Consider the following 27,489-nt stretch of genomic DNA (forward strand, 5'->3'; position numbering starts at 1 on the left):
CCAGGACCCTGAGACCACGACCTGAGCCGAAGGCAGAGGCTTTAACCCACTGAGCCACCCAGGCTCCCCTTACTTAACCTTTCAAGTACTTATTTCCTCATGAGCAAAGTATCTTCCCAGTAGTGTTATCTGGATTAAATGTGATATCCTGTGTCAGATGCTGGGGTCAGAAGATAGCAGGTGCCAAATAAATGCTGGTGGTGTCTGTGGAAAGCCCTCAAGCCCCCACCCCTTGGCAAGTCAGAGCTGTGGAGGACTTGTCTTCAAATGGTCCAGTCTCATGAGGCCGCCATGTTGTGACTTTCCTTGGAAGCCACCGGTCAAGAGCAAGAGTTTGAGGTTCCATTTTTTTAATTTAGATGAGATACTTACAGCTTATTTTCCAGTGGAAAATAAGGTGATATAATGAACCAATGAAAGTAGATCCTTGAGCAATAGAGGGAGTAACTCATCTTGTGTAATCCTCAGAAACACTTAAATTTTTCTTTTTTTTCTTAGACTGAGTAGACTAAGTATTTTTGTTTATGTCTTTTGTTTTGTTTTTTAATTTAAGGGGAAATATGAGCTTTTAAGGAAATTAAAACCAACAAAGTATTTTTGAGAGACGTGGTCCAAATTAAAAATATATATATATTGCCTGCAGATGGCAGGCGATCAAGGAACGTGCAATTGTGTGTAGCAGATGACTGTGGCTACACGTTTATGGCTCTAGAAATTTCAGATTTTCAGTCGGTGGTGACTCATGAGTTTCATGAGCTGATTAAAATTAAATGATATCCATATGAATGGGATCTTGTTTGGCCTTCTGAGATACACATGTATCACCTTCTAGAACTTAACTATGTCTATACAGCCCGAAAGCCATCAAGGGGAGTCCTTTCCCGGGAGACTCATGATGTGGTAGGAACAGGGTTCTAAGAGGCTTCCTGCAGGCATGTTCAGGGCTGTTGTCCAGGCGGGAGGGAGGCCGAGCCCAGCCCTTCCACAGGAGCAGCTCCATTTTCATCTGCTCTGTGTATTGCTTCAGAGTTCATGGACATAACAGATGATCTGGGGCGGGGGAAGGGCTAAGGAAGCGGCTGGGTGGCTCCTTCGGTTGAGTCTCCAACTCTTGATTTCTGCTCAGGTCATGATCTCAGGGTCGTGGGATTGAGCCCCAAGTTGGGCTCCATGATCAGCAGGGAGTCTCTCTCTCTCTCCCTCCGCTCCTCCCCCTGCTCACATTCTCTCTCAATAAATAAAATCATAAAAAATAATAAAAGGCTTGACAAGCACTGATATGGGGAGAAGACCCCACTGTACTGGGTTCAGAAGATGGGCTATACTAGCTGTCCCTCCAAGCTCACATCTGTCTTCATTACCACTCTGTCTCCAGCCACTAGAACAAACCTTGGCATATGAGGACACTCGGTAAATGTTTGTTGGCTGACGGATGAGCATCTTATCTGTGCTACTTCCAGACTGACGTAACTATGGGCCAGCCACAGAGTCCCCTCAAGACATCAACGTCTTTTCATTGTACGCGTCAGGGCAGGGGCGGGGGAGGGGTCTGTCAACACAGGGAACATTTACTCCTGGACCAGCTGTTCCTGACCGTTCCTCATTCCCCGTGGGGTAGGGACTGGTGTTAGCAGCCCATGGTAGGCATGAGGGAACGGAGGCCCGCCGGGTTAAGTAATGCGCCTCCAGTTCACAGCAAACACTAGCCCAAGAGCCCCGCTCAGATCCACAACTCACACTGTTCCCCACTAGGATATTCTGCCTCAGCTTAGCACCTTATATCCTTGGTGTCTATTACTGGTCAAGGAAGCTTCTGGAAGGTTGGGGGGGGGTGCTTCTGAATCCTCACTACAATGGGGGCTGCAGAACTGTGTCCGCTGGACTGGGGTGGACTCTGGGGTAGACGATGAAGCCAGGAGAAAGTCAAAGGGAGAAAAGGAATCTTGTAGGGGGGTCCCAGACCCAGACCCTATAGCTGGAAGGGTCCCAGAGCCCCCTGGCACCCACAGAAGAAAGGCCAGGGTACAGTTCACAGGGTTGTTTCTTCCAGTTCTCTGATGCTGTGGGGTTCAAGCAACTGCTAGAGGGTCCTCAGCTGAGGTTAGCCCAGAGCAAGGGGAAGGGGGCCTTCCTACTTGAGGGGGAGTCTGTAAGCTGCCACAGCCCCACGGGTCCCAGGACATTAGTGGCTGGAGTGAACAGGCAGGAGCTGCATCTCCGTGGTGCAGAGAGCCACGTGCATTCACAAGACAAGAGGCACATGGCCGTGGGCCAGACTCGGGGACGCAGGAAGCGCCCCCCTTGAGAACCCCACAAGCACTTGAACATGGGTTTTCGGAAGAACTGGGATTTCTGGATGGGTGGTAGGAATCAGGAGCTAGTGGGAGTCCAGTACTCATGGGGACATGACCTCCCTCAGCTCCGTGCTGCTGGGGCTCGGGGGGCAGATATGTGGGGGGCAGACACGCGGGGGGTCTGGGCAGGGAGACCTGTAACAAGGGCTTCGTCCAGCCCATGGTAGCGAGGACCAAATAAGAAAAAGAAAATCGCTATGTTTATAAACTGCAGAGCACCATAAAATGAAATCAAAAGGATGTGAGAGGGAGGGAGCAAGATTTGCCTAAATGATCCAAGTAGCTTATTATAGCGTTTGCTGTCCGGCATCTTTTTGGATCACAGACTCCTTTAAGAATCTATCAAAAGCTAAGAACTCTTAACCCAGGAAAACGCCCGTTATGCCCTTCTTAAATCATAAAGGATTTCTGCCTACGCTAGGATGGTTTTTGTCTCCCCACCGTGAAGTCCTAGCTCCCAGGTGGAGAGCCCTGGCTTCCATCCACACTGATTTCTCCAAGCACTCCCAGAGCCCAGGTATTTTTCTCTATGGAGCAAGTGCTCGTCCTTTAGCCACAACTCTGGCTGGGAGGCTCAGGACCCACCTCCTGCCCGCGGTTGGCCGCGGTGTCAGTGAAGTTTACGCGAGGCAGCCTGTGTCCGGCATGTACCAGAATTAAGACATCAAAGGAAGTGTCCACCTTCCTCAGACAGACAGCCTAGCCTCCTGACTTGTCCCCGAATGGACGCCGGGAGAGCAGCCTGGTAGGGAAAGCTTTGGGCCAGAAGTCCCTGGATTCTGGTCTCTGGTCTTGGACCAGTGGTATGAACTCAGGCAGGGCACTAAGGTTGGGATCAGCTTCCTCGTCTGCGAAGGGCGTGATCAGAGTTGCCTGATCAAAGGGAATCATGCTTGAGAAAATGTTCTGCAGATGGACAAGGGCCGCACAGATATGATTACTGTTGTTAAGGCAAGCTGTAAGGGAACCAGCTGTATTTTGGAATGTTGTCTTATCCCCCAGGCAGAGTCACAAGCCCAGGCCATGAACACCTTTTCCCAAGAACGACTATGTGATATGATTTTGCTCCTTAAAAGGTCTGGAGCCCTGCTCCGAGTCACAGACTCGGTGTCCCCCTAGCCCCCAGCCCCCCTCCCCCCACTAGCAGCCATTCTTCAGGGGCTTGAAACAGACATGCTCCGTTTGACGAGCTCAGGCCCTTCTGGGAAGGAAATGATCACAGAAGGGGCCGGAAGTTTTCTGAATAACACATGCTTCCGATCTGGACCAGATCAGTGCTCTCAAGTCCCTCGGCCTGTGCCCAGAAGGCAGGTTTAGCGCAGCCCCAGGAGGGTCTGGAGGATGCCACCAGCCTCCTACAGCACACGAAGGGCGCGAAGAGCGACACTTGAGTGTCCAGTGGAAAAAGTCACTGCACGATGCCGCTCGGGCCAGCAGCCAGGTGGTGAGATGCCCCCTGCACGTCTCCCTGCTATGCTAAGCTCACCCCCCCCAACCCCAGGATGCTCCCAGCAGCAGGCAACGGGCCCCTGATCGTCCTCTACTCTGCGTATGGAGGCAAGTGGAGCCAAACAGACTTAACCTTCTCTTGGCTTCGCATGCAAGGAAAGCCCTCATTTTTCAGTTCTTTACTTTCAAATAGTCAATAATCCTTTTAGGATAGCCCCTACCCTCAAAAAAATCCTAAAAAATTGAATTTATACATAATAGAATTAGACACACAACAAATCCTCTAAATATCTCCAGAGTAAGAGGTATGATGTGATTAATACCAAGAATGAATGCTTCTTGATCCTGTGAAAATTTCTGTGCACGATTTTTTTTTTTTTTTTAACAATGAAGAGTAAAAAGCAAGCAAGAAAAGCACGTACCGTCCAGCAGGGTGTCGAAGTGTATGGCCTGCAAGTATTCCTTCTCTCGCATGAAACCTTTGAGGGGAGTGGCCCAGCCTTCGCTCAGAACTTGGACCCACTGAAGATCCAGCTGCAAAACACAAAAGCAGGTGAACATTTCCATAGCTCTGTTTCCCAGCCAGCTGGCCCCAGGGCAGGCCTTTCTCATTCTGCCTGGCAGAAGAATGAAGGCAGAATCTTTCATGTGTTAAGTGTTCCGTCTTGATGCGGAGGCATGATCCAGGGGCCAGATAAGCTCAAGCCTAGAACTTTTCTACTGGAGAGCAGTGATCTAAAATTGAGGTGCCCGAGCCTTGTGATGGGCAACTGTTTTAACATTCCCTGTTCCTCCTTTCCTTTTTTTATCGACAAATATTCTGGTCGGGCTACATATTTTCACCAAATGTAGTAGGTAGCTGACTGAAATCGGCAAACCCCTGACTTGAAAAGTCCAAAATTCTTAGCATGATACTGAAAACGCCTCAAGCTCTGGCCCTTTGGGCTGATGGAGAGATTTCCACCTCCTCCCAGGCCTATCCTCTTTCCCACCTGAAATTCCTGTTCATCTTTTAAACCCCGAAGCCTGGGTCACTGCTCTGCTGACCTTTCCTACCATCCCTAGGACCCAAACAATGATTAGATTATTTGAAGTTCTTTTGTACCTTACAGCCCATTTTGTTATGTGAATTATCGTTCCACGCTGTAACTGTAATCACGCACTTCTCATGTGCCCAGAGCACTGGAGTACTCAGAATTTCTTTCCTAAGGTCAGGGGGTTCTGCATATAAATTTGTCACGACTTGTTCAGGTATGAATGAACCTGCAACAGGTTCCCACCTTACTCTGCCTCTTATAAAAATGCCCAAGGTTTTAAGGGATAATAAAAAGGTACCAATGAAGACCCGATCCGTGGAATGGACCAATAACACTGACCTACAAAGAGCCAAAGGCATCTGCCGTGCCCTTGACGGGGCTGCAGCCTACACGTTCCAGGCAGTAAAGTCAATGGTGACCAAAGGGTCTACACCTTTTCCTTAGGCTGGACTCTGCCTCGTTGGGAAAGAAAGGAATTTGCAGAGTAGGAAAAGAGTCCTATCACTTTAGATCAGGGTGGCTCGTTTCTCCACATTCCTTCTTGATTGTCCCAAAAAAAAAAACCACTTGCATTTTTTTTTCTTTACTTGCATTCGGACAAACTTTCCTCAGCCGCTGCCAACAATACGGCCCAATGCCTGCACTTTGGCGTAACTGAATATTTCACAGTGTCCTCTGCAAAACAGAAGTTACCTGCCCTGTCTGCCTCTGTCCTGGGCACTGCCCAGCTACCTTGCAGCAGCTCAGAGAGAGATTTGCTTGGCAAGAGGTTAGAAAAATAAAAGGCAATGATGAAGTGTTCTTCCTTATGGACACTGCATTTCCCTGATCCACACCTTCCTTATGACCCAGAGCGGTTGTAAACACATCATAATGATGGCCGTGAGGCTAATTCTCCTGGGGCCAGCCCGCAGTCTCACCTTGGTAATTTCTAATGCAGGGAGAGATTCGGCCTCAGCCCGGACCTGGTCAAGTTTGTTCTCGGGCACGAAGAGCTCGTGGACGCCTTTCATGATCGTGTGCGGTACGATGTTCTGAAAGGAAGCAGAATGGGTAAAAATTTGAAATGAAAACTGTAAAAAGAATGCTCCGGTGAATAAATGGCCTTCTGTGACTTTATGCAATTGAAATAAATAAATAAAAGCAGCGCCCGGGTCTGCCCACCTGCTCTTGGAGGAGCTCCACCACCTGCTGGACACAGTCACTCACGGAGGACAAGTTGGTTTTCAGCACACGCTCGGGGGTTTCGGGTTTCTCATAATCAGAATCAATACCCGTGAACCCTGCAAGGCAGAAGGGCGGAAATCACACCGGCACCGACGGGTACAGGCTTTCTAAACAGGAAGACGTGAGCCATGATGGAATAATGCGTTACACTGAGAATCTGGAGCAGGCTGGGAAAGGTTACCGGCTGTCCTTGACCTCTAGCCATAGATAAAAATATCATATCATATCATATCATATAAATGCACAGCTCTATTTTCAATATCAAAAGCCCCCAAAGTGTCAGTAAGATTTGGCTAGGTCCAAGCTCTCTGCAGCTGACTGGAACCCAAAAGGAAGACAGAAGAGAAGAAGAAACAACTCTGGAACACGCCCCCTTAGACACACACTCACGGACACACACCCATTGGACCTGAACTTGATCGCTATGGCTGAGGGGACCTGGCAACACCCCAGCTCACATGTTGATGACTGAGTGGCCTGTGGTTTGATCGAAAGTTGTGTGTCCTAGACGCAAGTGTGGACAACGGTTTTTGAGACTTCGGGCGGCTTCCAGGACAGAGTGTAAAGGCCTGAGAAGCGGCAAAAGGGCCACAGGCTGGTGCTCCCACCTTTGATCTCCCCCGCTCGGGCACGTTTGTAGAGGCCTTTCACGTCTCTGCTTTCACAGATGTTCAGAGGCGCATCCACGAAGATTTCAAAGAACGGCAGTCCTGCCGATTCGTGGATTTTGCGGGCATTCTCGCGGTCCTGGGGCGGGAGGGAAACACATTCGAGAAGGTGAGTGAGAGGTTTCACAGCAGAATTCTTCATCATGAAACGAGATACGCTCTGGGGCTTGACAGGTTCAGGTTTACAGGAGCATGTGTGCTCTGCTGCGGTGGCAGGAAACTGGTCCTTTAGAGAAAGCCCAGGGGCGCCTGGGTGGCTCAGTGCGTTAAAGCCTCTGCCTTTGGCTCAGGTCATGATCCCAGGGTCCTGGGACGGAGCCACGCATCGGGTTCTCCGCTCAGCGGGAAATCTGCTTCCTCCTCTCTCTCCCCCTGCTGCGTTCCCTCTCTTGCTGTCTCTCTCTGTCAAATAAGTAAATAAAACCTTTTTAAAAAGAGAGAGAGAGAGAAAGTCCAGAAATTTCACTCCGGTGAACACAGCTCTCTCAAGGGCTTTCGGAGAAAACCACAGAAAAGAATCCCTGCTGAAGGACAGGCCGGCCACCCGGGAGCATTTCATTCATAGGGAGTATTCAAAGAAAGTGGCATCTTATTTGTAGCTCCCAGAAATTTCCTGTTTTAAAATGAGAACAGGGTCCTTCTTCCTTGGTGATTTCCACATGAAACACACATGACCTGATGCTTTGGCACTGAACTGCCGTGTCCTCTAGCAAACTAAGCTTTCTGTCTTTTTGGAGACGCAAGACTACAGAGCTTTTGACTTTTTCTTGTTTAACTTTTTCCTTCCTTCCAACTCCGGCCAGAAGGTGAGTGTGGACGGGTCTTTGTCAGCGGGTGCTGGGGCATCTGGACAGAGCCAAGATTAAGCAGAGGAAATGAGGGAGCAAGTGAGGGAGGAAACTGAAAGGGACAACAGTCCTTGGTGCCGCCCCCCCACCCCGATGACTCCTTTCCCAGCATCGTCCATGCCGCCCGCCTGATCCTTTTACCTTCGTGAAAGGAGAAATGAAGCTGGTGATGCAGACCAGACCCGCATCAGCGAACAGCTTGGCCACCTCGGCAATCCGGCGGATATTCTCCTCTCTGTCCCCGGGGGAGAATCCGAGGTTCCTGTTGAGGCCGTGACGCACGTTGTCCCCATCGAGGGAGTAGCATGGGATGGCGTGTGAGACAAGGTACTCTTCCAGAGCAAAGCTGATGGTGGTTTTTCCAGCACCGGAGAGACCTGTTCATTATAATCATTTGACCTCAAATCAAAATCGCTACCATCCAGGAAAACCACAGGTGACTACAAGTCAAGTACTTGCATTTCTCCTGAACATCGAAAGAGCCATACATCCCCGATGAGAATTACAACACTGCAGAACAAGTGGGGTCCGTGAGTACGGGGACCTGGGGGTTACATGGCTCTTGGTGGGTTCTATTTTGCCTGCAGCGTGTTTTAAAGATGAGAGCATTGTGCATACAAATCCAGATTCTGGTTTTGCTTGGAAAAAAAAAAAAAATCAGAAGATCTGGTGACTGTGTTCTCATGTCTCCTCCTGCCAGCACTCAGCAGGAGTGGAGGGGACAGCCAGCCCCGGAGACTGGGGGACCCACCTCTCCTACCGAGCCTGCAAAACAACTACTTGACAACAGACCCCTCTGGCCTCGAGATTTTTCCAAAATGTCTCTCAAAACATGAAGACAGTCACCCTGAGCTAGGCTCTAGATGTGTTTAGAGCTGCACTACGCTCTTCGGTGTCTGGAGTCTTTCCGTGAGAACAGAGTTACCACGATGTGCCTTTTACCGCGGTTTCAAAGTGCAGTGGCGGGGGGCGCACTGCATGATTTCTATCTGAGGGCCATCATGAGGAGGAAGGTAACACTCCAAAAATCCACTTGTCCTGAAGATCTCTGGACTTGAGAAATGGAGCACTGTGCCAAGCCACTGTTGGGGGGTACCCAGGTGTGGGAGAGGAAAGGTTAGGAGGACGAAGAGGAGGTCAAAAGCTTAACATGGACAAGATGCCAGGAGGAAGGAGGGAAAAGACAAAAAAAGGAAGAAAAAAGCAGGAACAAAGGAAGAGGGAAATAAAGACGTGGAAAGAGGGGCTTCCCGGATGGCTCAGTCGGTGGAGCACGTGACTCTTGATCTGGGGGATTGTGAGTTCAAGCCCCATGTTGAGGGCAGAGATTACTAAAACACAAATAAACTTAAAAAAAATGACTTGGAAAGAAAGGTGATACATGAAAGGCAAACAAACAGTTTCCACAGTGTTAGTTATGTTTTTAAGTCACGCCCTTAGCCCTCACAGAGAATCATGAGAAGCAATGGCTCCGAGAGGAATGGGCCGCCATCTTTGGAAATCATTTCTGAAGACAGTACTACACTATTCATGTAACTCCGTTCCATTCGAGTAGGGACTTAGGTCATAAATTCCTCTTAGAATTGCATCCAGCATGGGGTAGAGGAATCAGACTCTTGAATCTCTGGCATGTTCTCTCACGCTGGAAAATGAGGGAAAGGATAGAAATTCCTTTCAGTTTTGCTTCAGGTCTCAAAACTAAGGGCTACACCACAGTAACTGGATTAAACGGATTGTTGGTGGATTTATTTCAGTGCTGGGAGGTCACACAAATTACACCTCAAGAGAGCTTGATTTCCTAGGGGCCAGGCCCTGGGCTGTGCAGGCTTTCGTTCACCTAGTCCTACCCTTCGTCAGCCCCCCGGGCAGGTTCTATCCTTATCTCACTTCTCAAATAAGAAAACTGAGGCTTTGCCTGCCTACTCGGCTTGTCCAAAGTCACCCAGTTAATGTAAGTGGAGCTGGGGCTCAAAACCAAGTCTTAGAAGGGGTTGGTTTCTCTCATCAGCCTCAACAGCCTATCTCTGTAACGTAAGAAGACAAAATAAATTGCGAAAGGGCGTTTTTCCTCTTGTACCAGCTATCTTTCTGTTTTGAAGGCTGTTCCACCTTACAGAAAGTGAACTGTGTTGGTCACAATACAGAAATTGGACAATTTGCCATGAAGGCAAACACATAACAAGAGGGAAGCATCTAGAAGGCAGCTGTTTGATCTATGGCCACACAGCATGTCTCTTGGACGGGGCCTGGGGTATATGCCGACAGGATTCACAACACGGGAACACTGCCTTTTGGAGTATAGCAAGCTCCTCGCCCACTGTGTGTCCCCAGCCGGCCCGGGGGAAAAGGTGTTGCACCACAGGTGAATGAAATCAGGAGGCCAGAGGCAAGTGCCTCAGCCACCAGAAAAACTTGGGAGGAGGAGGAGGAGGCTGACGGAGCCAGGAACAGCAAGTGAAGGCGGAAGACTGCCACACTCCTCAGCCGCCCCTTCACGCAGGAAGAAATCAGCATTTGGGTTTTGGGGTTTGTTTGTTTGTTTGTTTAATCTATTTATTTGACAGAGTGAGAAAGAGAGCAAGCAGGGGCAGAGGGAGAGAGTCAAGCAGACTCCGTGTGGAGCCCAATCTCATGACTGCGAGATTGTGACCCGAGCCAAAATCCAGAGTCAGTCACTTAACCCACTGAGCCACCTGGGCACCCCAATAACTCAGCACGCGGGATCAGGCAGTAGCATGCAGCTGATCTCAGAATCTGGGTAAACATCTCCACCTCAATCTGAAACACCGTGTCTACACCGGACTTCTACTCCCTGTGCTCGGAGCCTAAGGCAACAGCCCCGGACTAATTCCTGTCCTATCACTAAGTCTTCAGTGCGACATTCTGAGGCCACAAAAACACAGGAAAAAGAAGAGATTCATCGGGTCACCTCCGTGGGAGTGAGTTGTTTCTACTTAGAAGGGGTAATCCTCAGCTAAGTGGAAATGGCTGGTTTTCCTTCCTGTGCAGATCCTAATGTTTTCAGGTTTGTTTGTTTTGTTTTTTTTTGTTTGTTTTGTTTGTTTTGTTTTTTTTTTTTTAGATTATTTATTTATTTATTTGACAGATAGAGATCACAAGTAGGGAGAGAGGCAGGCAGAGAGAGAGAGAGGAGGAAGCAGGCTCCCTGCCAAGCAGAGAGCCCGATGTGGGGTTCGATCCCAGGACTCTAGGATCATGACCTGAGCGAAAGGCAGAGGCTTTAACCCACTGAGCCACCCAGGCGCCCTGTTTGTTTTGTTTTTTAAGCAAAAAGTCCTCTACCATGTTAAAACATCAGAAAACAAGAAAGAATAACTCCACACACCCAAAACCTTATAGACAGCCAAATGCTCACTGTCAAGTTAGGAAAACTCTACCCTGAGCGCCAGTACGTTGAGACACAAGCACGAGAATTACGGGCTTGCCTCGAGCTGGAAGGGGACGCTCTCATCAGCTTGCCCCTGTCCTGCCAAAGAGGAGAGAACCACGAATGAGAGGAGTCCCGCACCTCGATCTCAGGCTTCCTTCCCACTACCGGCACAGGGAGGGCCGACCGCTGCGCTCGGCCTCGTCCCTGTGTTAAAACAAACACGTCCATAGGTCACTCCAAGTTCCTTCAAATTCTACATCACATGTCAATTTTCAATTAAAAGAAAAAAGTAGCAACAAGGCATACCTGTCAGCCACACCGTACATCCTCGGAATCCACCCCTCGTCCCCACCACCTGCCCTCTCTTGTTCCTGCTCACATGGTGGGCCTGGTAGACGACATTGGTGGACTTCTGCTGGCTCTCCTACGAAACAGGAGCAGGCCCAATACGGTGTCAATAAAACAATACAACATGTATACTTGTAATAAAAACACAGTAAGTACACATAATAATACAGTAAGTCTACATATATATACCTATAATAATACATATGTATACAGTATGTACACATATAATAAGTGTATATATGCGTGTGTATACAGAAACAATAAAATAACAGAGGACAGTAATAGTCATCACTAACTGAAACTCCTCTTTTGTGACTGGCACACAGAGGGACATTTATTAATTCTACTCAATCAGAAAAAGACACTGCCTTTAGAATACCCATCATGACCCTCTGAAAGTATAATCTAAACATGACCATCACTGACATGCTGTCAAAGTCTTGGTTCCACGACATTGAAAACTGTGCACCTTCAGGGGACGGTCAAGAGAATGTCTTTGTCTCCATAAGCTCATGCAGCGGATCCTACAAATGCGGCTGGGACACAAGCCAGTTCATGCAGCCCCTGGGGAAGTTCTGGGGAGGGGCCGGTTGAGCCCCACTCTCCGAGGAGCCAGGGAGAGGCTCTGATCACAGAGCAAAGCTCTCAGTCAGGGACACCGTCTTTCACGCACAGTCCCAGAGCAGGGTACGGCGCGTGAGGCTGCTTTTTCCCAAGCTCTACACTCAGTTTCCACTTTCCCCAGGGTCAGTGTGTGAACTTTCAGTCTTTCAGAAAGCCCCGCAGAAACAGAAATGGGCCAGTTATTGGTCTTGGAGACTAACACGAATCTTGAATATCTTTATTTTGGCTGAGATTAAATCAGCCAGTAAGGGCTGACCCCGATCCTAAACTCCGGATGCTGGGAGTCTCATGAATCAAAACGGTGGCACAGCCGGTCAGTGCAGCTGCCGGAGGACATTGCTCAAACGACGTGTGATCCAAGGGTGGGGGGCAGGGGGTGCAGAGAACCCGTCGCAGTGGTCAAATAAAAAGGTTGGGAACAACTCCTACATGTCTTTGGCATGGTAACTGAATTTCTGATGACAGATGGAATCCAAGTCTCTGAACTGCAAAAACCTAGGGAGCCTTTCAAACACCGCACATGTAAACCCACCAGGCTTAAAAAAAAAAAAAAAAAAAAAAAAAAGCATCTATATTCTTTGAGCAAGACCCAGAGAAAACTCTGGGCCACATGTGGACCATTTGTATTTCTGGAGCAAATTAAATCACTTCTTTATGGCCCCTCATTTGGGGGGGAAAAGACAAAACAAAAAATCCCAAAATGGGGAACACAGCTAGGACTGCCGGGGGGCTTACAGGAGACGATGGGTGGGAACCTACTCTGCAAATGGCCAGGTTCTCTGCACCAACAGATGCGGACGATGACTGAGGGTACACCCCAACAGGAGAGGCCGGAGCCAGCTGGGGCACGGCCGGGGAAATGGCTTCGGGAGCAAGTGGAAGGGGCCCCTTGCTGGTCGCTGGGGGCTGAGGAAGGCAGCGCTCACCAGCGGGACTCGGCCTACCAGGGAGGCCCAGAGCCCAGGAGAGGCGCAGGCCGGGGCAGGGAGGCAGGCATTGCCAGGGTCCGAGGGAGCCTGGAGGCCTTGCCAGGAGCCGAGGAAGGTGCTGAAGGCACAGGTGGGATCAGCGGCTGAATCACAGAAACTTCTGGGGCTAGACGCGCCGATCATCCTTCCGCAGAGCCCAAGAAGCACTAGAAGCTTCGTAAATGAGGTCACATTAGATGAACTCAGGAAATGTTCTAGCAGCATTCCCTCCAGCTGAACGGGTCTCCCGAAGGGATCCCGAGTCCTTTGGACCCAGGATAATTTATAGCTCAAGGATACCGGTAACATTTCCTTTTTCTCTATATCCTTGGTATTCACTGCTTTTTATTCAAGGAAATTGTGTCTGGGTATCGGGCCCAAACGTCAGTGCATGTGGTCATCCGCGGCTTTGCTCAGCAAATTCTCATGGAAATGAGCCCCTGCTACCTCCCAGGGGCCATCCCAGGCCCTGGGAATCTAGGGCTAAATGAAGAAGGACCATCAGCATCATTCTGGGGGTAGTGTAGGTAGAAAAACCAAGTAACTGGGACCTCACGCCCCGTGGAGGGGGTCCCACACATACTGGACATGACATGAAGATACAGAAGGAACACCCACAACTCAACAATTAAAATAAGTCCAAAATCTGGACAGTTCCATTTCACCAAGATACACAAATGGCCAGAAAGCACATGAAGGGCCAGGGTCATTAGTCACAAGAGAAAGCAAATTAAAATCCACACGAGACACCATCGCCAAATCGAACGGCAACAAGGACTTGCTCTCATATTGACAGCGGAGGTATAAAGTGGGACAACCATCCCGGAGAGGAACTTGGCAGTTCCCTACAAAGCTAAACATTTACCTCCCCGACGAGTCAGCAATTGCACACACAAGCACTTACTCAAGAGAAACCAGGTGTCTGCAGAAGACACGTATAGCTTCATCGGGACAAAAACTGCCAGGAACCAAGTAACCATCCACAGGAAAACAGATCACAGTCACACACACACACACACACACACACACACACACACACACACCACCACCACCACTGTTGCTGCTGGAACAGCAGGTGTCCTGAAAGGACAGTGGGGTTGTCTGTCTTCATAAGGGTATGAGGTGCACAGGTGTCTGCCTTGGTTGGAGCTCACGGACTGTATACGTAAGACGGGCATTTCGTTACATGTAAATTTCACCACCCCCCCAAAAAGGAGCCGTTTAAAAAAAAAAAAAGGCAAGGAAATGAAAGAATATATACCAAGACTGACATGGTGGAATTCTCTTGTTCAACACAGCTGCCTTTTCTGTAAAAGGGCTCGGGTCCCAGTCCCAGCAAACTTGACGTCAGGGGTGGGCTTGCCTACCTGGGCGACTGAATGCCCACCTGAGCTTCATTTGTCCACAAAGAAGGTTTTTTTCCTTCTCTCTTTTGGCTGTTTTTTTTTTCCTTCCTCCAGGCAGAGATCCAGAATAAATTCTAAACTTTGTTAATCTGTGGAAACTTTGTTAGGATCTTGTAAACCATGTCCCCAACCAAGGGCTCAGTTTTCAAAAACTGTTCGCCATCCACAGGAAGGAGCTCCCACTACAGTGTTTTTAAGAGTGCACCTCTGAACTTTTTGCGTTTTTATTAGCTGAATCTTCATCATGGGTGTTTGTACAGGTTTTCTATCATTCCAACAATGTTTAAGTAAGCAAAATCTTTTCGGATGGCCAGGTACTGGGCTTTCGGGCTCTGCAGAAGTATTTTGCTTATTTATCTTTTATTTACCCTTGATTTTCTCCAAAAGGCTAACAAAAATAGAAGCAGATGTTTTGAATGACATTTGAACTGCAAAGAGCCAGGGCAGCCAAAACTTTGCTTTGCTGAAATCTTTCCTCCCTTCTAAAGAGCATATGATGTTCTACGCATTGGAAAGAGAGGAGCTGTCAGAAGAAGAATTCTCTCTATGGCAAACAAAACACATGTTAAAGGGGGGAAAAAGTTTGCTTCCCTGTGTGTATAAAGAGAACACACACCTCCAGCACCACACCTCACACTGTCACTTAGCAGAAACCAGAGAGTTGCTGGCATACTTCTATTCTGGGGCTCTAAACAAAATCTGGCCAACATCCCTTTTTCCAGGGCACTAACCCAGGAAAAACTCCCTCCGGCATGCCCAAGAGTAGCATGACTATAGGTTTTTGGAGTCAACCAAACCTGGATCTGAAACGTGCTTCGTGGCCTTAGTTGCTCTGGGGAACCCGGGCAAGTAAGGAACAGCACTGAGCCCCCACGTCCTGCTGTTCCCTCACACGGTTGCCGAAAGGACTAAATAAAATGGTCTTCTATGTAAAGTATCAGAGAAACCGCAGAACATGCAGTAAGATGTTGAACCTCATGGGCCCCGGTGGCATCTCATCGAGTCGGGAGAAATCATGGTCATTTGTCTAAGTTGGTCAGATTTAGAAGCGTCCTAGGGACTTGGCTCTGCTCTCAGGTAGGTCTGGGGAAGTGGGGTCATGAGCAAATCAGGCAATGGGCAGGACAGTCCTTTGCCTGGGGTAAAGAGTTACACACACACACACACACACACACACACACAGGCAATGGGCAGGACAGTCCTTTGCCTGGGGTAAAGAGTTACACACACACACACACACACACACACACACACACACACACACACGATGTCCTTGAGCTGCTGCTCCAATGCATCTTGGCTGGCCAAAGTCCAGCCACTAAATACACCATTCCGAGGTGCACCCAACAGTTAGCCAGCTTGCAGCCTCCTCCCTGCAGCCCAGACTCCCCACTCCCGTGCTAGCTGTCTTGGTCAGGAGCCCTTAGTTACCAGCACAGGATGGCCTTTAGCCCAGGTCAGCCTCCTGTGCTCCTGGGGGTTGGGAGAAGGGACCTTGTCACAGGTTCAGAGCCGCCACTGCCAGACCCACCCCCTAGTCCCATTGGCACGGCAAAAGGGGAGTGCCCAGGGAGCTTCTGAAACTCAGGGCAGTCCGGCTAGGTGAGGGCAGAAAGCCTCAGCCTTCAGTTTGCGTGACTGGGAGAGGGAAAGGACCCGGGATGGGTTAGGGTTTGCCACAGGGAGAGCTGTTGTGAAAGTCAGGGTGCCGCCGGAACCAGGAAGCAGGAAACCCATGGGCAGGATCAGGGGTTTCCCTGAGCTCCAAGGCTTTTCTGACTTTTGCATAAGATCTTCAATACAAGGCGAGCCAGGGGATTCCGATTCTTCTACACCCTCCTCCCCCCACGCAGCACAAACAGTGCATTTCACTGCTCAACTAAACTCCACTCTGTCCCTCTGAACTCAGCCCTCACCGCTGCTGGGCTGTTTGTGTCCCTGGTCTGTGGGGACAGAGCGTGCTCCAAACCTCCCTGAGTCTGTTCAAGATGCCTTTTCCGGTTACTGCTCTCACAGGCTAACAGGGGCTGCATTTCTCATGCGTGATCTCAGCGACAGCTCCAAACCTGGGAGTTACGCAGCCTGGGCACGGAGACCCACTTACAGACCTGGAAACTGCTGGCCCGAGTCCTAAACCTGGAAGATAGAAGACCCCGAGCCAGGCTTTCTGACCCAGTCCAGGTCTTACTTCTGACTGCACAGAGCTCCTGGCTTCCAGCCCTGGCTCTGTGACTTGCTGAGCATGGAGGCATGGAGCGGGGACTAGAGGAGATAATGCCCATTCAGGATTTCCATACCACGTAACGATGTAAATAATTAAAAAATCATTCTCACATCATTTGCATTACTTAATATGAGGAATTTTAAATGTTTTATAATTACCAATGTGGATTTATATTTCTTTGCTTTCAGATTATTTCCTTGGGACATAGAACCCAGAATTAAATGCTTTAGTATTAAAAGTGGTGAATGCTTCATAGATCTCATTGTGCATGGCCAACTCATTTCCCAAAAAGACAAAGCCAAGTTACCAGGCTACCCTATACTTGTTTCTAAATAGTCCAACTATTTAGATTTGTTGTGTTTGTTGTGTTTTATTGTTTTTCTCCCCCCTTGATTAGTTTACTAGTAAGAACATGCATTTCCATGTAATAAGTTATATATGACAATTGCCAGTTTGTTTTTTTTGTCACTAATTAGTGACAATCTGGACAATGACATCATTCACTTTTAAAAAAGATGGAGAGGAGGGGCACCTGGGTGGCTCAGTGGGTTAGGCCTCTGCCTTAGGCTCGGGTCATGATCTCAGGATCCTGGGATCGAGCCCCGCATCGGGCTCTCTGCTCAGCAGGGAGCCTGCTTCCCCCTCTCTCTCTGCCTGCCTCTCTGCATACTTGTGATCTCTCTCTGTCCAATAAATAAATAAAATCTTAAAAAAAAAAAAAGATGGAGAGAAGGGAGTTGGGGGAAATCGGAGGGGGAGATGAACCATGAGAAACTGTGGACTCTGAGGAACTGAGGGTTTTGGAGGGGCAGGGAATGGGGGGCTGGGGGGTTGGGCGAGCCTGGTGGTGGGCATTATGGAGGGCACGTATTGCATGGAGCACTGGGTGTGGTGCATAAACAATGAATTCTGGAACACTGAAAAGAAATTTTTAAAAACTTAATAAAAATTTTTTAAAAAATACATTTTTGTTCTTATGTATTCGGTATAGTAAATTTTTATTAATTATATACTATTTGTTCACGTTTTCCTTTTGATATGTACTTTATTGTATATCACATATATTATATGTATTACATATTATATATCATATTAAAGGGTATTTTTTTTAAGATTTTACTTATTTATTTGACAGAGACACAGCAAAAGAGGGAACACAAGCAGGCGGGGTGAGAGAGGGCGAACCAGGCTTCCCACCAAGCAGGGAGCCTGATGCGGGGCTCGATCCCAGGACCCTGGGATCAGGACCTGAGCCAAAGGCAGAGGCTTAACGACTGAGCCACCCAGTTGTCCCTCATATTAAATGGTATTTTAAGACTATGTAATATTCCTATTGTCTTTGATGGCTTCCATTTGATCATTAATTATAGCTGGGCCAAATATGTTCTTCAGACTTCCATTCTGAGATGATTAAACTATATTAATTTTTTGCTACATCTGACATTTGCAAATGATGTGTGCTTATAAGGATCAACTTTATTTCTTTCCGTCATTATATCCTGTGATCTCAAATTAAATTACAATTCACTTCCCTATTACTTTGAAAATTTTTTTATATTTTGAGTCTATTTCTAGAATTCCTAGTATTCATAATTCCTCTATACTTGCAACTCATGTATTCTTAAGAACTTCTATGAAAGTTTTCTCTTAGGGTAGTCACTTATGGTTCTGATGGCTATTGCTCTGCGACATGTTTTAAAATCTTAAAGGTAAAAACCCTTCCTTTAAAAATTCTTTTCCTGGTGCCTGGGTGGCTGTCTGTTAAGCATCTGCCTTCGTGTCAGGTCATGATCTCAGGGTCCTGGGATCGAGCCCCATGTCAGGCTCTCTGCTCAGCGGGGAGCCTGCTTCTCCCTCTCCCTCTGCCCCTCCTCCACCCCACTCATGTGTGCTCTCTCTCTCTCAAATAAAATCTTAAAAAAATTTTTTTTACTCTAAAATACATTCCTCCATAGAAATAAAATTATTCAAGTTTTATTCACAACATTCAATGTCTCAGTATGCTTTTCCCTAGTAGTCTCATTCATAGGACACATTTATATGACAAATAGGCACATCTATATTTATTGACCTAAAAATATATCACCACAGATGTCCAGATTACAGAGTAAATTAATGCTAATCCTGTTTTTAAAATACATGTATTTACAGGTCTAAGTCTCCAAAGGAAAAAAATCTGGAAAATAAAGGACAAAATGCTAATAGTAATTATCTTGAGACGTAGGTCATTCTAGGTCATTATTTTTCTTCCTGTGTCTATATTCTGATTTTTCTATATTAAATTTAGAAATAATTACGTATTTAAAACATAAAGTAGATCTTGACCAGAAAACGGTGACGCCACGCCCCAGGGGTAACAGACACGCACACAGATGCCGGCAAAGCTGCGGCCTGCAACCAGTCTGCGACCAACAAACTGGAAAGCCAGCAACACTGATACTTCGAGAAAAAAAAAAATCTTTAAGCCAACCAGTCTCTCTCAAGTATCTCATGAAGCACAGTAAACTCTAACAGACAACCTGGAAAGTACAACCCGTGTTAACCTGACCATAGCGGCAGTTGTTTTGGCTTTTAGCTATTTCATTCAGAGGGAAAGAAAAAAAAAAATGCGCATGGAGAGAGAATCGTGGTGCTTCTGGAAGCTGATATCCCAAATGGGAAGCCCCGTGTCTTCGTCCCTACATCCTGTTTGGTGAGGCAGAGTCTGAGTCAGCCAAAGCCACCTGGTGGAAGTCTCCCGCAGAAAGGGCCCTGCCAACATCAGCGACGTCTGCAGACAGCGCGATGACCCACTGCACACGGATGCTTCCACTCCAGTCCCGTGGTGACTGGGAGATGGCGGAATTTTCACAGAAGGTGTGTCACTAGACAAAACTGACGCTATGTTTTGTTTTGTTTTTTATTATTTGACAGACAGAGATCACAAGTAGGCAGAGAGGCAGGCAGAGAGAGAGAGGAGGAGGAAGCAGGCTCGCTGCCAAACAGAGAGCCCGACGTGGGGCTCGATCCCAGGACCCTGAGATCATGACCTGAGCCGAAGGCAGAGGCTTTAAACCACTGAGCCACCCAGGCGCCCCCTGACGCTATGTTTTAAAGAGGGGTTCGCCTGCCAGAAAACACGGTTCTGCGGCATTCGGTGGAAAGACAGATGCTGGGTGAACCCCTGAGCGCGCTAACTCCAGTCCACACACACCCCTTTCACAGTGAAATGGGTTTGCTGCTCAGGCTAACTCTTGAGTGAGAAGGTGGGGACCCTGTCAGGTAGCCGCTCAGAAATACCAGTGGGGAAAATGGACTCAAGTGAGTTGACAAGTTCCTAAGAAGAGCGATTTAAATCACTTGTCAGAAGCCATTATCGGACAGGGCACCTGGGGGGCTCCCTCGGTGAAGCGTTTGCCTTCCACTCAGGTCGTGATCCCAGGGTCCTGGGATCGAGCCCCACCGGCTTGTCCCTCTCCCTCTGCTCCTCCCCCTGCTCTTTTGCTTTCTCTCTCATTCTCAAATAAAATTAAAAATTTAAAAGGAGGTTGCAGATGTGGAATACTTGGACTTTACCAAGGGATCAGCAAATGTTTGTTGAGTGACTGAAGGAAGTGTGATAAATAACCTGTTGGCTGATCGACAGACGCGATGTCCGTAAGCGATCTCCCGTCCCTCGTGGGCACACAGCTTTCGCGGCCCTGGAGCAAACGGCAGATTCCTAATTTCGCACCCGGGCACCTTTAGGTCACGTGTCAAGTCTTCCGAAAGGGAGACCCGCCGTGCCCTGCATCTTCTCAGGATGTGACTCCAAAGCAGAGGCAAAGCAGTCCACACATTAAAATAAAGAGTTCCCATTTCGTAAGTGCGTTTGTAAAACAGCCTTCGAAATCCGCATCAAAGACCTGTGTGAAACAATCTGTGATTATGGTTTCTGGTGAGTTTCCCGTATCTGCGGAGACCAGCTAAGCTGATGGGGCCCAGTGCATTCCGGCGGGTGCTGACATGCCAGCCGTCCCCGAAAACTGGACACCATTCAACCCGTTGCTTGAATAAGTGAACAGGCCACATACTTTCTGAGCATAAGCTCATGGATCATTGTGCTATTTTTCCCAAGACAACCAACGAAAATGTGTATTACTACAAGCTAGAGGAGTCCTTCAGCTTGACATAGCCTGAAATCACCATTCTGAAAAGTTCATACCAAAAATCCTCCCACGTGGGAAGCTTGCTTACTCTCTGCACAAGCACAATTAAATTAAAAATTCGTCTGTCACACTGCCTATACTCTGTGTACAATGAGGTGGATTCCTAAGGATAAGAAAGGGCACTAAAGGGGCGCCTGGGTGGCTCAGTCGTTAAGCGTCTGCCTTCAGCTCAGGTCATGATCCCAGGATCCTGGGACAGAGTCCTGCATCGGGCTCCCTGCTCAGCGGGGAGTCTGCTTCTCCCTATCCCTCTGTCCCTCCTCCAGCTTGTACTCTCTCTCTCTCACTTGCTCACTCTCTCTCAAATAAATAAAATCTTTAAAAACAACAACAAAAAAAAAAGGTCACTAAACCCATCATGCTCCAAGATAAACAGAATCATGGAACTTTGGTGTGGTCTTTCCTGCCCAGCTCAAGTTCTTCTTTTGTGTATACTATTTTGATGATTTTTGATGATTCAATTAAGAGAACTCGGGGACAGGAACTGAGATCAGAAGGTACCGTCTCCCCATCAACCATCAAGAGTGCACCCAGACAGGGATGCCTGGGTGGCTCAGTGAGTTGAGTGTCTTGACTCGTGATCTCAGTTTGGGTCTTGATCTCTGGGTCATGAGTTCAAGCCCTGAATTGGGTTCCACACTGGGCATGGGGCCTACACTTAAAAAAAAAAAAAAAAAACTGGAAAAAAAAAAAGTGCACCCAGAGAGACATCTATTTCTGGGAAGAACAAAGCAGAGGGCACTTGGGAGAGAGCCAGAGTAATGCCTTTCTTGAGACTCACTGTTGTTATTAGGAGTACAGGACTCCAAGCCATTGCAATAGGACTTTGATGCCCACCAGTCAATTCAAACAGATTAAAGAAATCACTTGCTTGCAAAGTGTTTAAAACTGGGCCCTTAGGCACCAGGGTGGCTCAGTGGGTTAAGCCTCTTCCTTCAGCTCAGGTCATGATCTCAGGGTCCTGGGATCAAGCCCCGCATTGGGCTCTCTGCTCAGCGGGGAGCCTGCTTCCCCCTGTCTCTCCACCTGCCTCTCTCTTCTCTACTTGTGATTTCTCTCTGTGTCAAATAAATAAAAATCTTAAAAAAAAAAAAAAACAAAACAAAACTGGGCCCTTAGATGCCAGAGTTCTTCCGTTTTCCCTGGACAGTCTCTGCCTTTCCCTCGTATGCCCTGAGTGGCTCTTAGCTATTCTCAGGACTTTGTCCACCATCTATATCCTGTGGGCCTGCCAAATCTCTGTCTTCAGAAATCCAAATGCCTGGGACATATGGTTCCCTAGAGCCTCTGAAACTCAGCATGATCACGACAGAATCCATCTCCCTGTCTTCACTCCCGTGCCTCCACTCACAGCCCTCGACACTTGCAATGACCTCCACCCTCTAAGCTGGGCCCTCCCACTGGGCCTTGCCTCTTAAAATAAAAAAATAAAAATAAAAAAATAAAATTAAAATAAATAAAATAAATAAAATAAAATAAATAAAAAAAATCAATTTATCACTAAGTCAGTTGGGGCTGAGAAATAACTCTCAAGTCATCCCACTACTGTCAGTTAGCTAATCGCTGACGGGAACATCCCTGATGGCCTTCAGACAGTACCCCTTGCCTCTCTCCCCACTGGGTCAGCCTCTCCCTTGCCATCGGAATCAAATTCTCTTGGGACGCCTGGGTGGCTCAGTGGGTTAAAGCCTCTGCCTTCGGCTCAGGTCATGATCTTGGGGTCCTGGGATCAAGCCCTGCATCGGCTCTCTGCTCAGCAGGGAGCCTGCTTCCCTTCCTCTCTCTCTGCCTGCCTCTCTGCCTACTTGTGATCTCTGTCTGTCAAATAAATAAATAAAATATTAAAAAAAAAAGAATCAAATTCTCTTGCTTACAGTCAGGGATAAAAGGCCACAGACCTCAGACCCGGGCCATGACCACCTCTCTCAGCACCACCTACTGTCCTTCTTGGCCTTGAACCTGTGCGTGAGTCCAGAAACAACAATCTTTCTCCATGGTTCTAGGCTTCTACCCACATTGCCCTGGCTCGGAATGTCCTTTTTTCCAGGTGTCTGCTTACTCACTCCTGAAGGTGTGGCTTAGACACTGCTGGGGGCCTCTGGCTGGTCCTCCCAACCACAGATGGACTTAGCTTCTTCCTCTGACCCTGCAGTATCCTGTTTCTACTGAGAGCTCATTTCCCAGACTTAACTGTAAAACTCTCAAGAGGTATTTGTTCAAAATACAGATTCCCAAGACCATCGCCACGAGATTCCAATCTGGGATAAGGCCCAAAAAACTGAGGCTGGTTGGTTGGTTTTCAAAGTGCCTCGGAGGATTTTAACACGTAGGTAAATCTAGGGAATGCCCACCTGTGTTAAGAGAATTCCTGTTAATTGTGGTTATTTGCTGACATATCGGTCTGCCTCCCCAGATCAGGAGCTCTATACAGTCTGCTCTACCCACATTTGTCCTGGAATCCATGTGTCTGGAATATTGTAGGGGTTTCAGGTTTACTGAATGCATATTAAGTATTCTCACTCAAACTAATTTGTCATGCCCGTGACAGTTCGTACAATATGGCTTGTTATTCGAAAGTCTGTTATGGGCGAAGGTAGAGACCCAGGCACCGAAATACTCCCAGAAGACAGCAGCCAGGGTGGGAGGACAGGTGATAAGAATGGTAAAAAATCTTTTCAGAACCTTGGCACAGTTACAGACTTGAGGGTAGGAGGAGGCAAACCTATTAGCAGATGAATTCAGGAATATTAATTAAAAATCACCACACAGGCTCCGTGCTCAGTGGGGTTTCTGAAGATTCCCTCCCTCTCTCTGCTTCCCCCTGTGCTATCTCATATATACATATGATATATATACATATATAATATACATAAATATATATAAACCACTGTACAGGGGCACTTGGGTGGCTCCATCAGTGAAGCATCTGCTTTTGGCTCAGGTCCTGATCCTGGGATCAAGTCCCTCATTGGGTTCTCTGCTTAACTTCTCCCTCTGCCCACCACTCCCCCTGCCTGTGCACTCTCTCCCTCTGACAACTAAATAAATAAGTAAATTTTTTTTTAAATCGCCATACAGAAAGACACTCTGGCCTCCCACCCCACCTCCACAGACTGGACGTATGTTCCCTTGAAGACGCAGAATAGTGTAAAGGTGAAGGGCAAGGCCAGTGGCTGGTCGTGCCCCTGGTTCGTGGTTCCACCAGCCGCGTGACTCTGAGCGGATGACTTAACCTCTCAAACCCTCGCACTTACGGGTCGCTGACTTATGCGGCTGTCAGGACTGAATGAGGAAATATACGTAAAGCAGTGCAGGGCCTGACTGACAGGTGAGCCCTCAATAAATGTCAGCTATGTAAGAAAAATAGTTCTTTTTAATGATAATTGAGTTATTATTTACTAATACAATAATTATAATATCAACAATTAAATGACTGATAACAGCTAAGATTATCGAGACAGCCCTAGAATCTCCCTCTGCTCAGTCTTCCCCGCCACAAAACGTGGAGTTGAGAAAGAAATCTAATGATTTCCCTCAAAATTCAGGGGCATTCTCTTTTGGTTTCCAGCTGTAAAAACTCCTCCTTTTCTGCATTTGACTCAGCACAGAGCAAACAGCACAGAGCCCTCTCGCCCATGCACAAAATGCACGATTGTGTCTACAAACTAAAGCATATATACAAACATCGGCAGTGGTCAGTCCCCTCCGTGTCACAGAAACTAAGAGTTTCAGAGTATCGCATGCCTCACTGTGTCCACTTCACGGATGGCAAAACTAAGGTTCTAAGACGTTCAGTATGTTATCCAGGGTCACACAGAATCTCAAATCCAAGTCGTCTCCTATTCTGAGTTGAGCAATCTTTGACGATCCTTAAGGCACAATTTAGTCCTGAGACCACAGGGGGCAAACGAGTTGCACATGGCTACCTTACAAAGCTGTGTTTGGGGCTGGCTGACAAAACGTAAGCCTGCGTCCATGCCCCCTAAAAGAAGCCACTTTTTCCAGAGGATACAGTCCACGTTCTCGAAAATTCAGGTTTTGCTTATTTCATAACATTTATTCCTGACCCCCCGCTTGTATTTCCTTAGATCTGTCTCCTGGGAATTAGCTGGGCATTTGTACCCCAGATTCGTTCCTGGGCACACGGACCGCGCTCCTCTCCTTCCCCAGGGAGTCTCAAGCACCAGCTGTTTCTCAGAAACCACCTTTGCTCACCTGGTTTGAAGCTCACCCAGCAGGTTGGACACAGGCTGGCCCTCCGCCGGGACACGTGCACCTTTTCCTCTCCTCTCGCACACCCCATACTTCCATATTCTACCCACACGTTGGTCTGGACTCCTGGGTTTCCCCCTCAAGTCCAAGCGGTCTCATTTTTCTGGGTCCACCCGCACACATTCTTTTTTAATACTGAATCATTAAGTAACATCCACGTGACTCACGAACTATTACACAGAAAGTCTTCTAGAAGAGTCTTCCTTCCACCCTCCTCCCCTCCCACCTCTGAAGACAGGCAACCCCTTCAACTGGTTCCTTGTAGATCCCGTCAGTTTCTTTACGCAAACAGAAATGAAACTTAAACGCTGGAGATACGTGTTGAATCCTCCTTTCCACATCTTACTTTTTCAGACCTATCATGGTGAATCTTTCCACATCAATCCAGAGATTTTTTTTCTTTTTTTTTCCTTTTTTTAAAAGATTTTATTTATTTGAGCGAGAGAGGGCACAGGTGGAGGAGAGAGAGAAGCAGGCTCTTGCCCAGCAAGGAGCCGAGACAGGACTCGATCCCAGGACCCTGTGATCATGACCGGAGCCAAAGGCAGATACTTAACTGACTGAGCCACCCAGGTGTCCCTACAGAGACTTTTCTTATTCATAGGACCCCCGCATAGTGTTCCACGGTATGGATGTACCATAATATATTCACCTAGTTCCCTTTTGATAGACATTTCCACTTTTTTACTACTGCAAACAATAGAGCAATGAATTACCATATACTACATTTTCCACATGTGAAAATAGGTCAATGGGGTGAATTCTGAAAAGTGGGATCGCTAGGCCAATCAGCACGGTCATCTGGAATACTGACACACAGAGTTAAATTGCCCTTCACTGAAGATCTGTTTCTGGAAACTCTACCAAGCTGCACATTCACCATCAATACACGAGTTCCAGGGTCTGGAACCGGCACAGAGTATGTTACCAAGACTTTCAGATTTCTTCTAATCTGATGGGTAAAAAATGGTATTTCAATAGGATTATACTTTGAATTTCTATTATTCTGAGTGATGCTGCGTACCTTTTATCATGTTTAGGACTCTATTTGCTTTATTTATTTATTTTTAAACTTTCATTTATACCCATCGCCATTTTCTTACTGCATTCTTAGTCTTTTCCTAATTGTTTTATAGGAGCTCTTTATATGTAGGGTAATCTTACCGTTGGTTCTTTGTTCCTTGACTTCATCATTGGTGTTACTTATGACCTTCCTTATGATGTTGCTTACCATAGAGTTAGTGTTTTTAATGTAGTTAAATTCATCAATCTGCTCTTTCAGTTGGGACTCTAATTTTTCTGGTTTTGCTATGGCTTGGACACAGCTGGTGGGGTTGAATGCGAGAACCACCTCAATCAAGAAAAGAACAGTAAGAAAAGAAATACAGGGTTGTTTTGGTCAGTCTTACAAAAGGTCTGAATGAAAAAGAGTGGCTGGGTTTTTGTTTCTTAGAAATTTCTATAATTCTTTCTATAATAATTTCTATAAGGATTTTCCTCTAAAGGACAGAGAGAATATATAACCTCTGTGGTAAGGAGTATATTTCAAGTCCCTACAAATAGTGAGATTTGATGAATTTATGATTATATTAAGCGCACTTATCTGTTTCATCATTATATTTTGAAAACTAATAAAACAAACTGTAATGACAATGAGAAATTCCACATGCCTATTTTTTTTTCTTTTTTTTTTGAGAGAGAGGGAGCACAAGAGCATGCATGAATGGGAGCGGGGAGAGGAGCAGAGAGAGAGAGAAAATCTCATGCAGCTCAGCACAGAGCCTGACACAGGGCTCAGTCTCATGACTGTGAAATCAGGACCTGAGCCGAAATCAAGAGTCAGATGCTTAACAGACTGTGCCCCCACAGGCACCCACCACATGCCTCGTTCTGGAAAAATATATGTTAATTAGCTTTTTATTTAGTGCTATTGCAAATGAAAGTGTTATAATGAGATATAAATTCCTTAGAAGAACCACGTAGATTAAGCCTATGATAATTTCGGTTTATAAAGCTTCAGGTTACACCTGACTACTTAGTACACATCCATCTTCTGCTTGATCAAATTCAACCCTGGTAGAAATAAGGACGTTAAAGATATACAACTCATTTGATTAGAACTTTAGAACAAACAAGCATATGAAAGAAGGTGGGCGACATTACGTCTAGGGGGGCAGTTGTAAATCAGATAATTTAATAGATTACATCAAACTCAGATAAGACAACGTGGGATTTCCTGTTCAACCATCACTTCTTTTTGAAGTGGAAATACCCTTTCATGTATCTAGATTCCAGCTCCTTTACCTAAGTGGCTAGTCTCAGTAAATGAACCAATTTTAAAATCTGAACGAAGTCTGTGTTAGTCACACAGTCTTTGTACACATGTGAGTTTGTGTTCATCTGACGCAGTTTACAAGCATCACAAATCACAAACCCGTCATACTCCATACTTCATTTATTTCTTCAATTTTTTTTCAAGAAATATT

At 47.1% G+C, this 27,489-nt stretch overlaps 1 protein-coding gene across 2 annotated transcripts in view; it reads right to left on the minus strand.

Moving 5' to 3' along the window:
• Nucleotides 1-27,489, minus strand: part of PAPSS2 (3'-phosphoadenosine 5'-phosphosulfate synthase 2) — a 70,966-nt gene that overhangs the window by 16,506 nt on the left and 26,971 nt on the right. For both annotated transcript variants that reach the window (XM_046026154.1, XM_046026153.1), the window contains exons 2-7: nt 11,281-11,398; nt 7,725-7,960; nt 6,676-6,814; nt 6,005-6,123; nt 5,761-5,874; nt 4,226-4,337 (exon numbers count right to left, since the gene is read on the minus strand). In XM_046026154.1, coding sequence (XP_045882110.1) covers nt 4,226-4,337; nt 5,761-5,874; nt 6,005-6,123; nt 6,676-6,814; nt 7,725-7,960; nt 11,281-11,398 — 838 coding nt within the window. The remainder of the gene's footprint in view (nt 1-4,225; nt 4,338-5,760; nt 5,875-6,004; nt 6,124-6,675; nt 6,815-7,724; nt 7,961-11,280; nt 11,399-27,489) is intronic.

This window comes from Meles meles, chromosome 13, assembly GCF_922984935.1.
Source record: "Meles meles chromosome 13, mMelMel3.1 paternal haplotype, whole genome shotgun sequence".
NCBI classification, from domain to species: Eukaryota; Metazoa; Chordata; class Mammalia; order Carnivora; family Mustelidae; genus Meles; species Meles meles.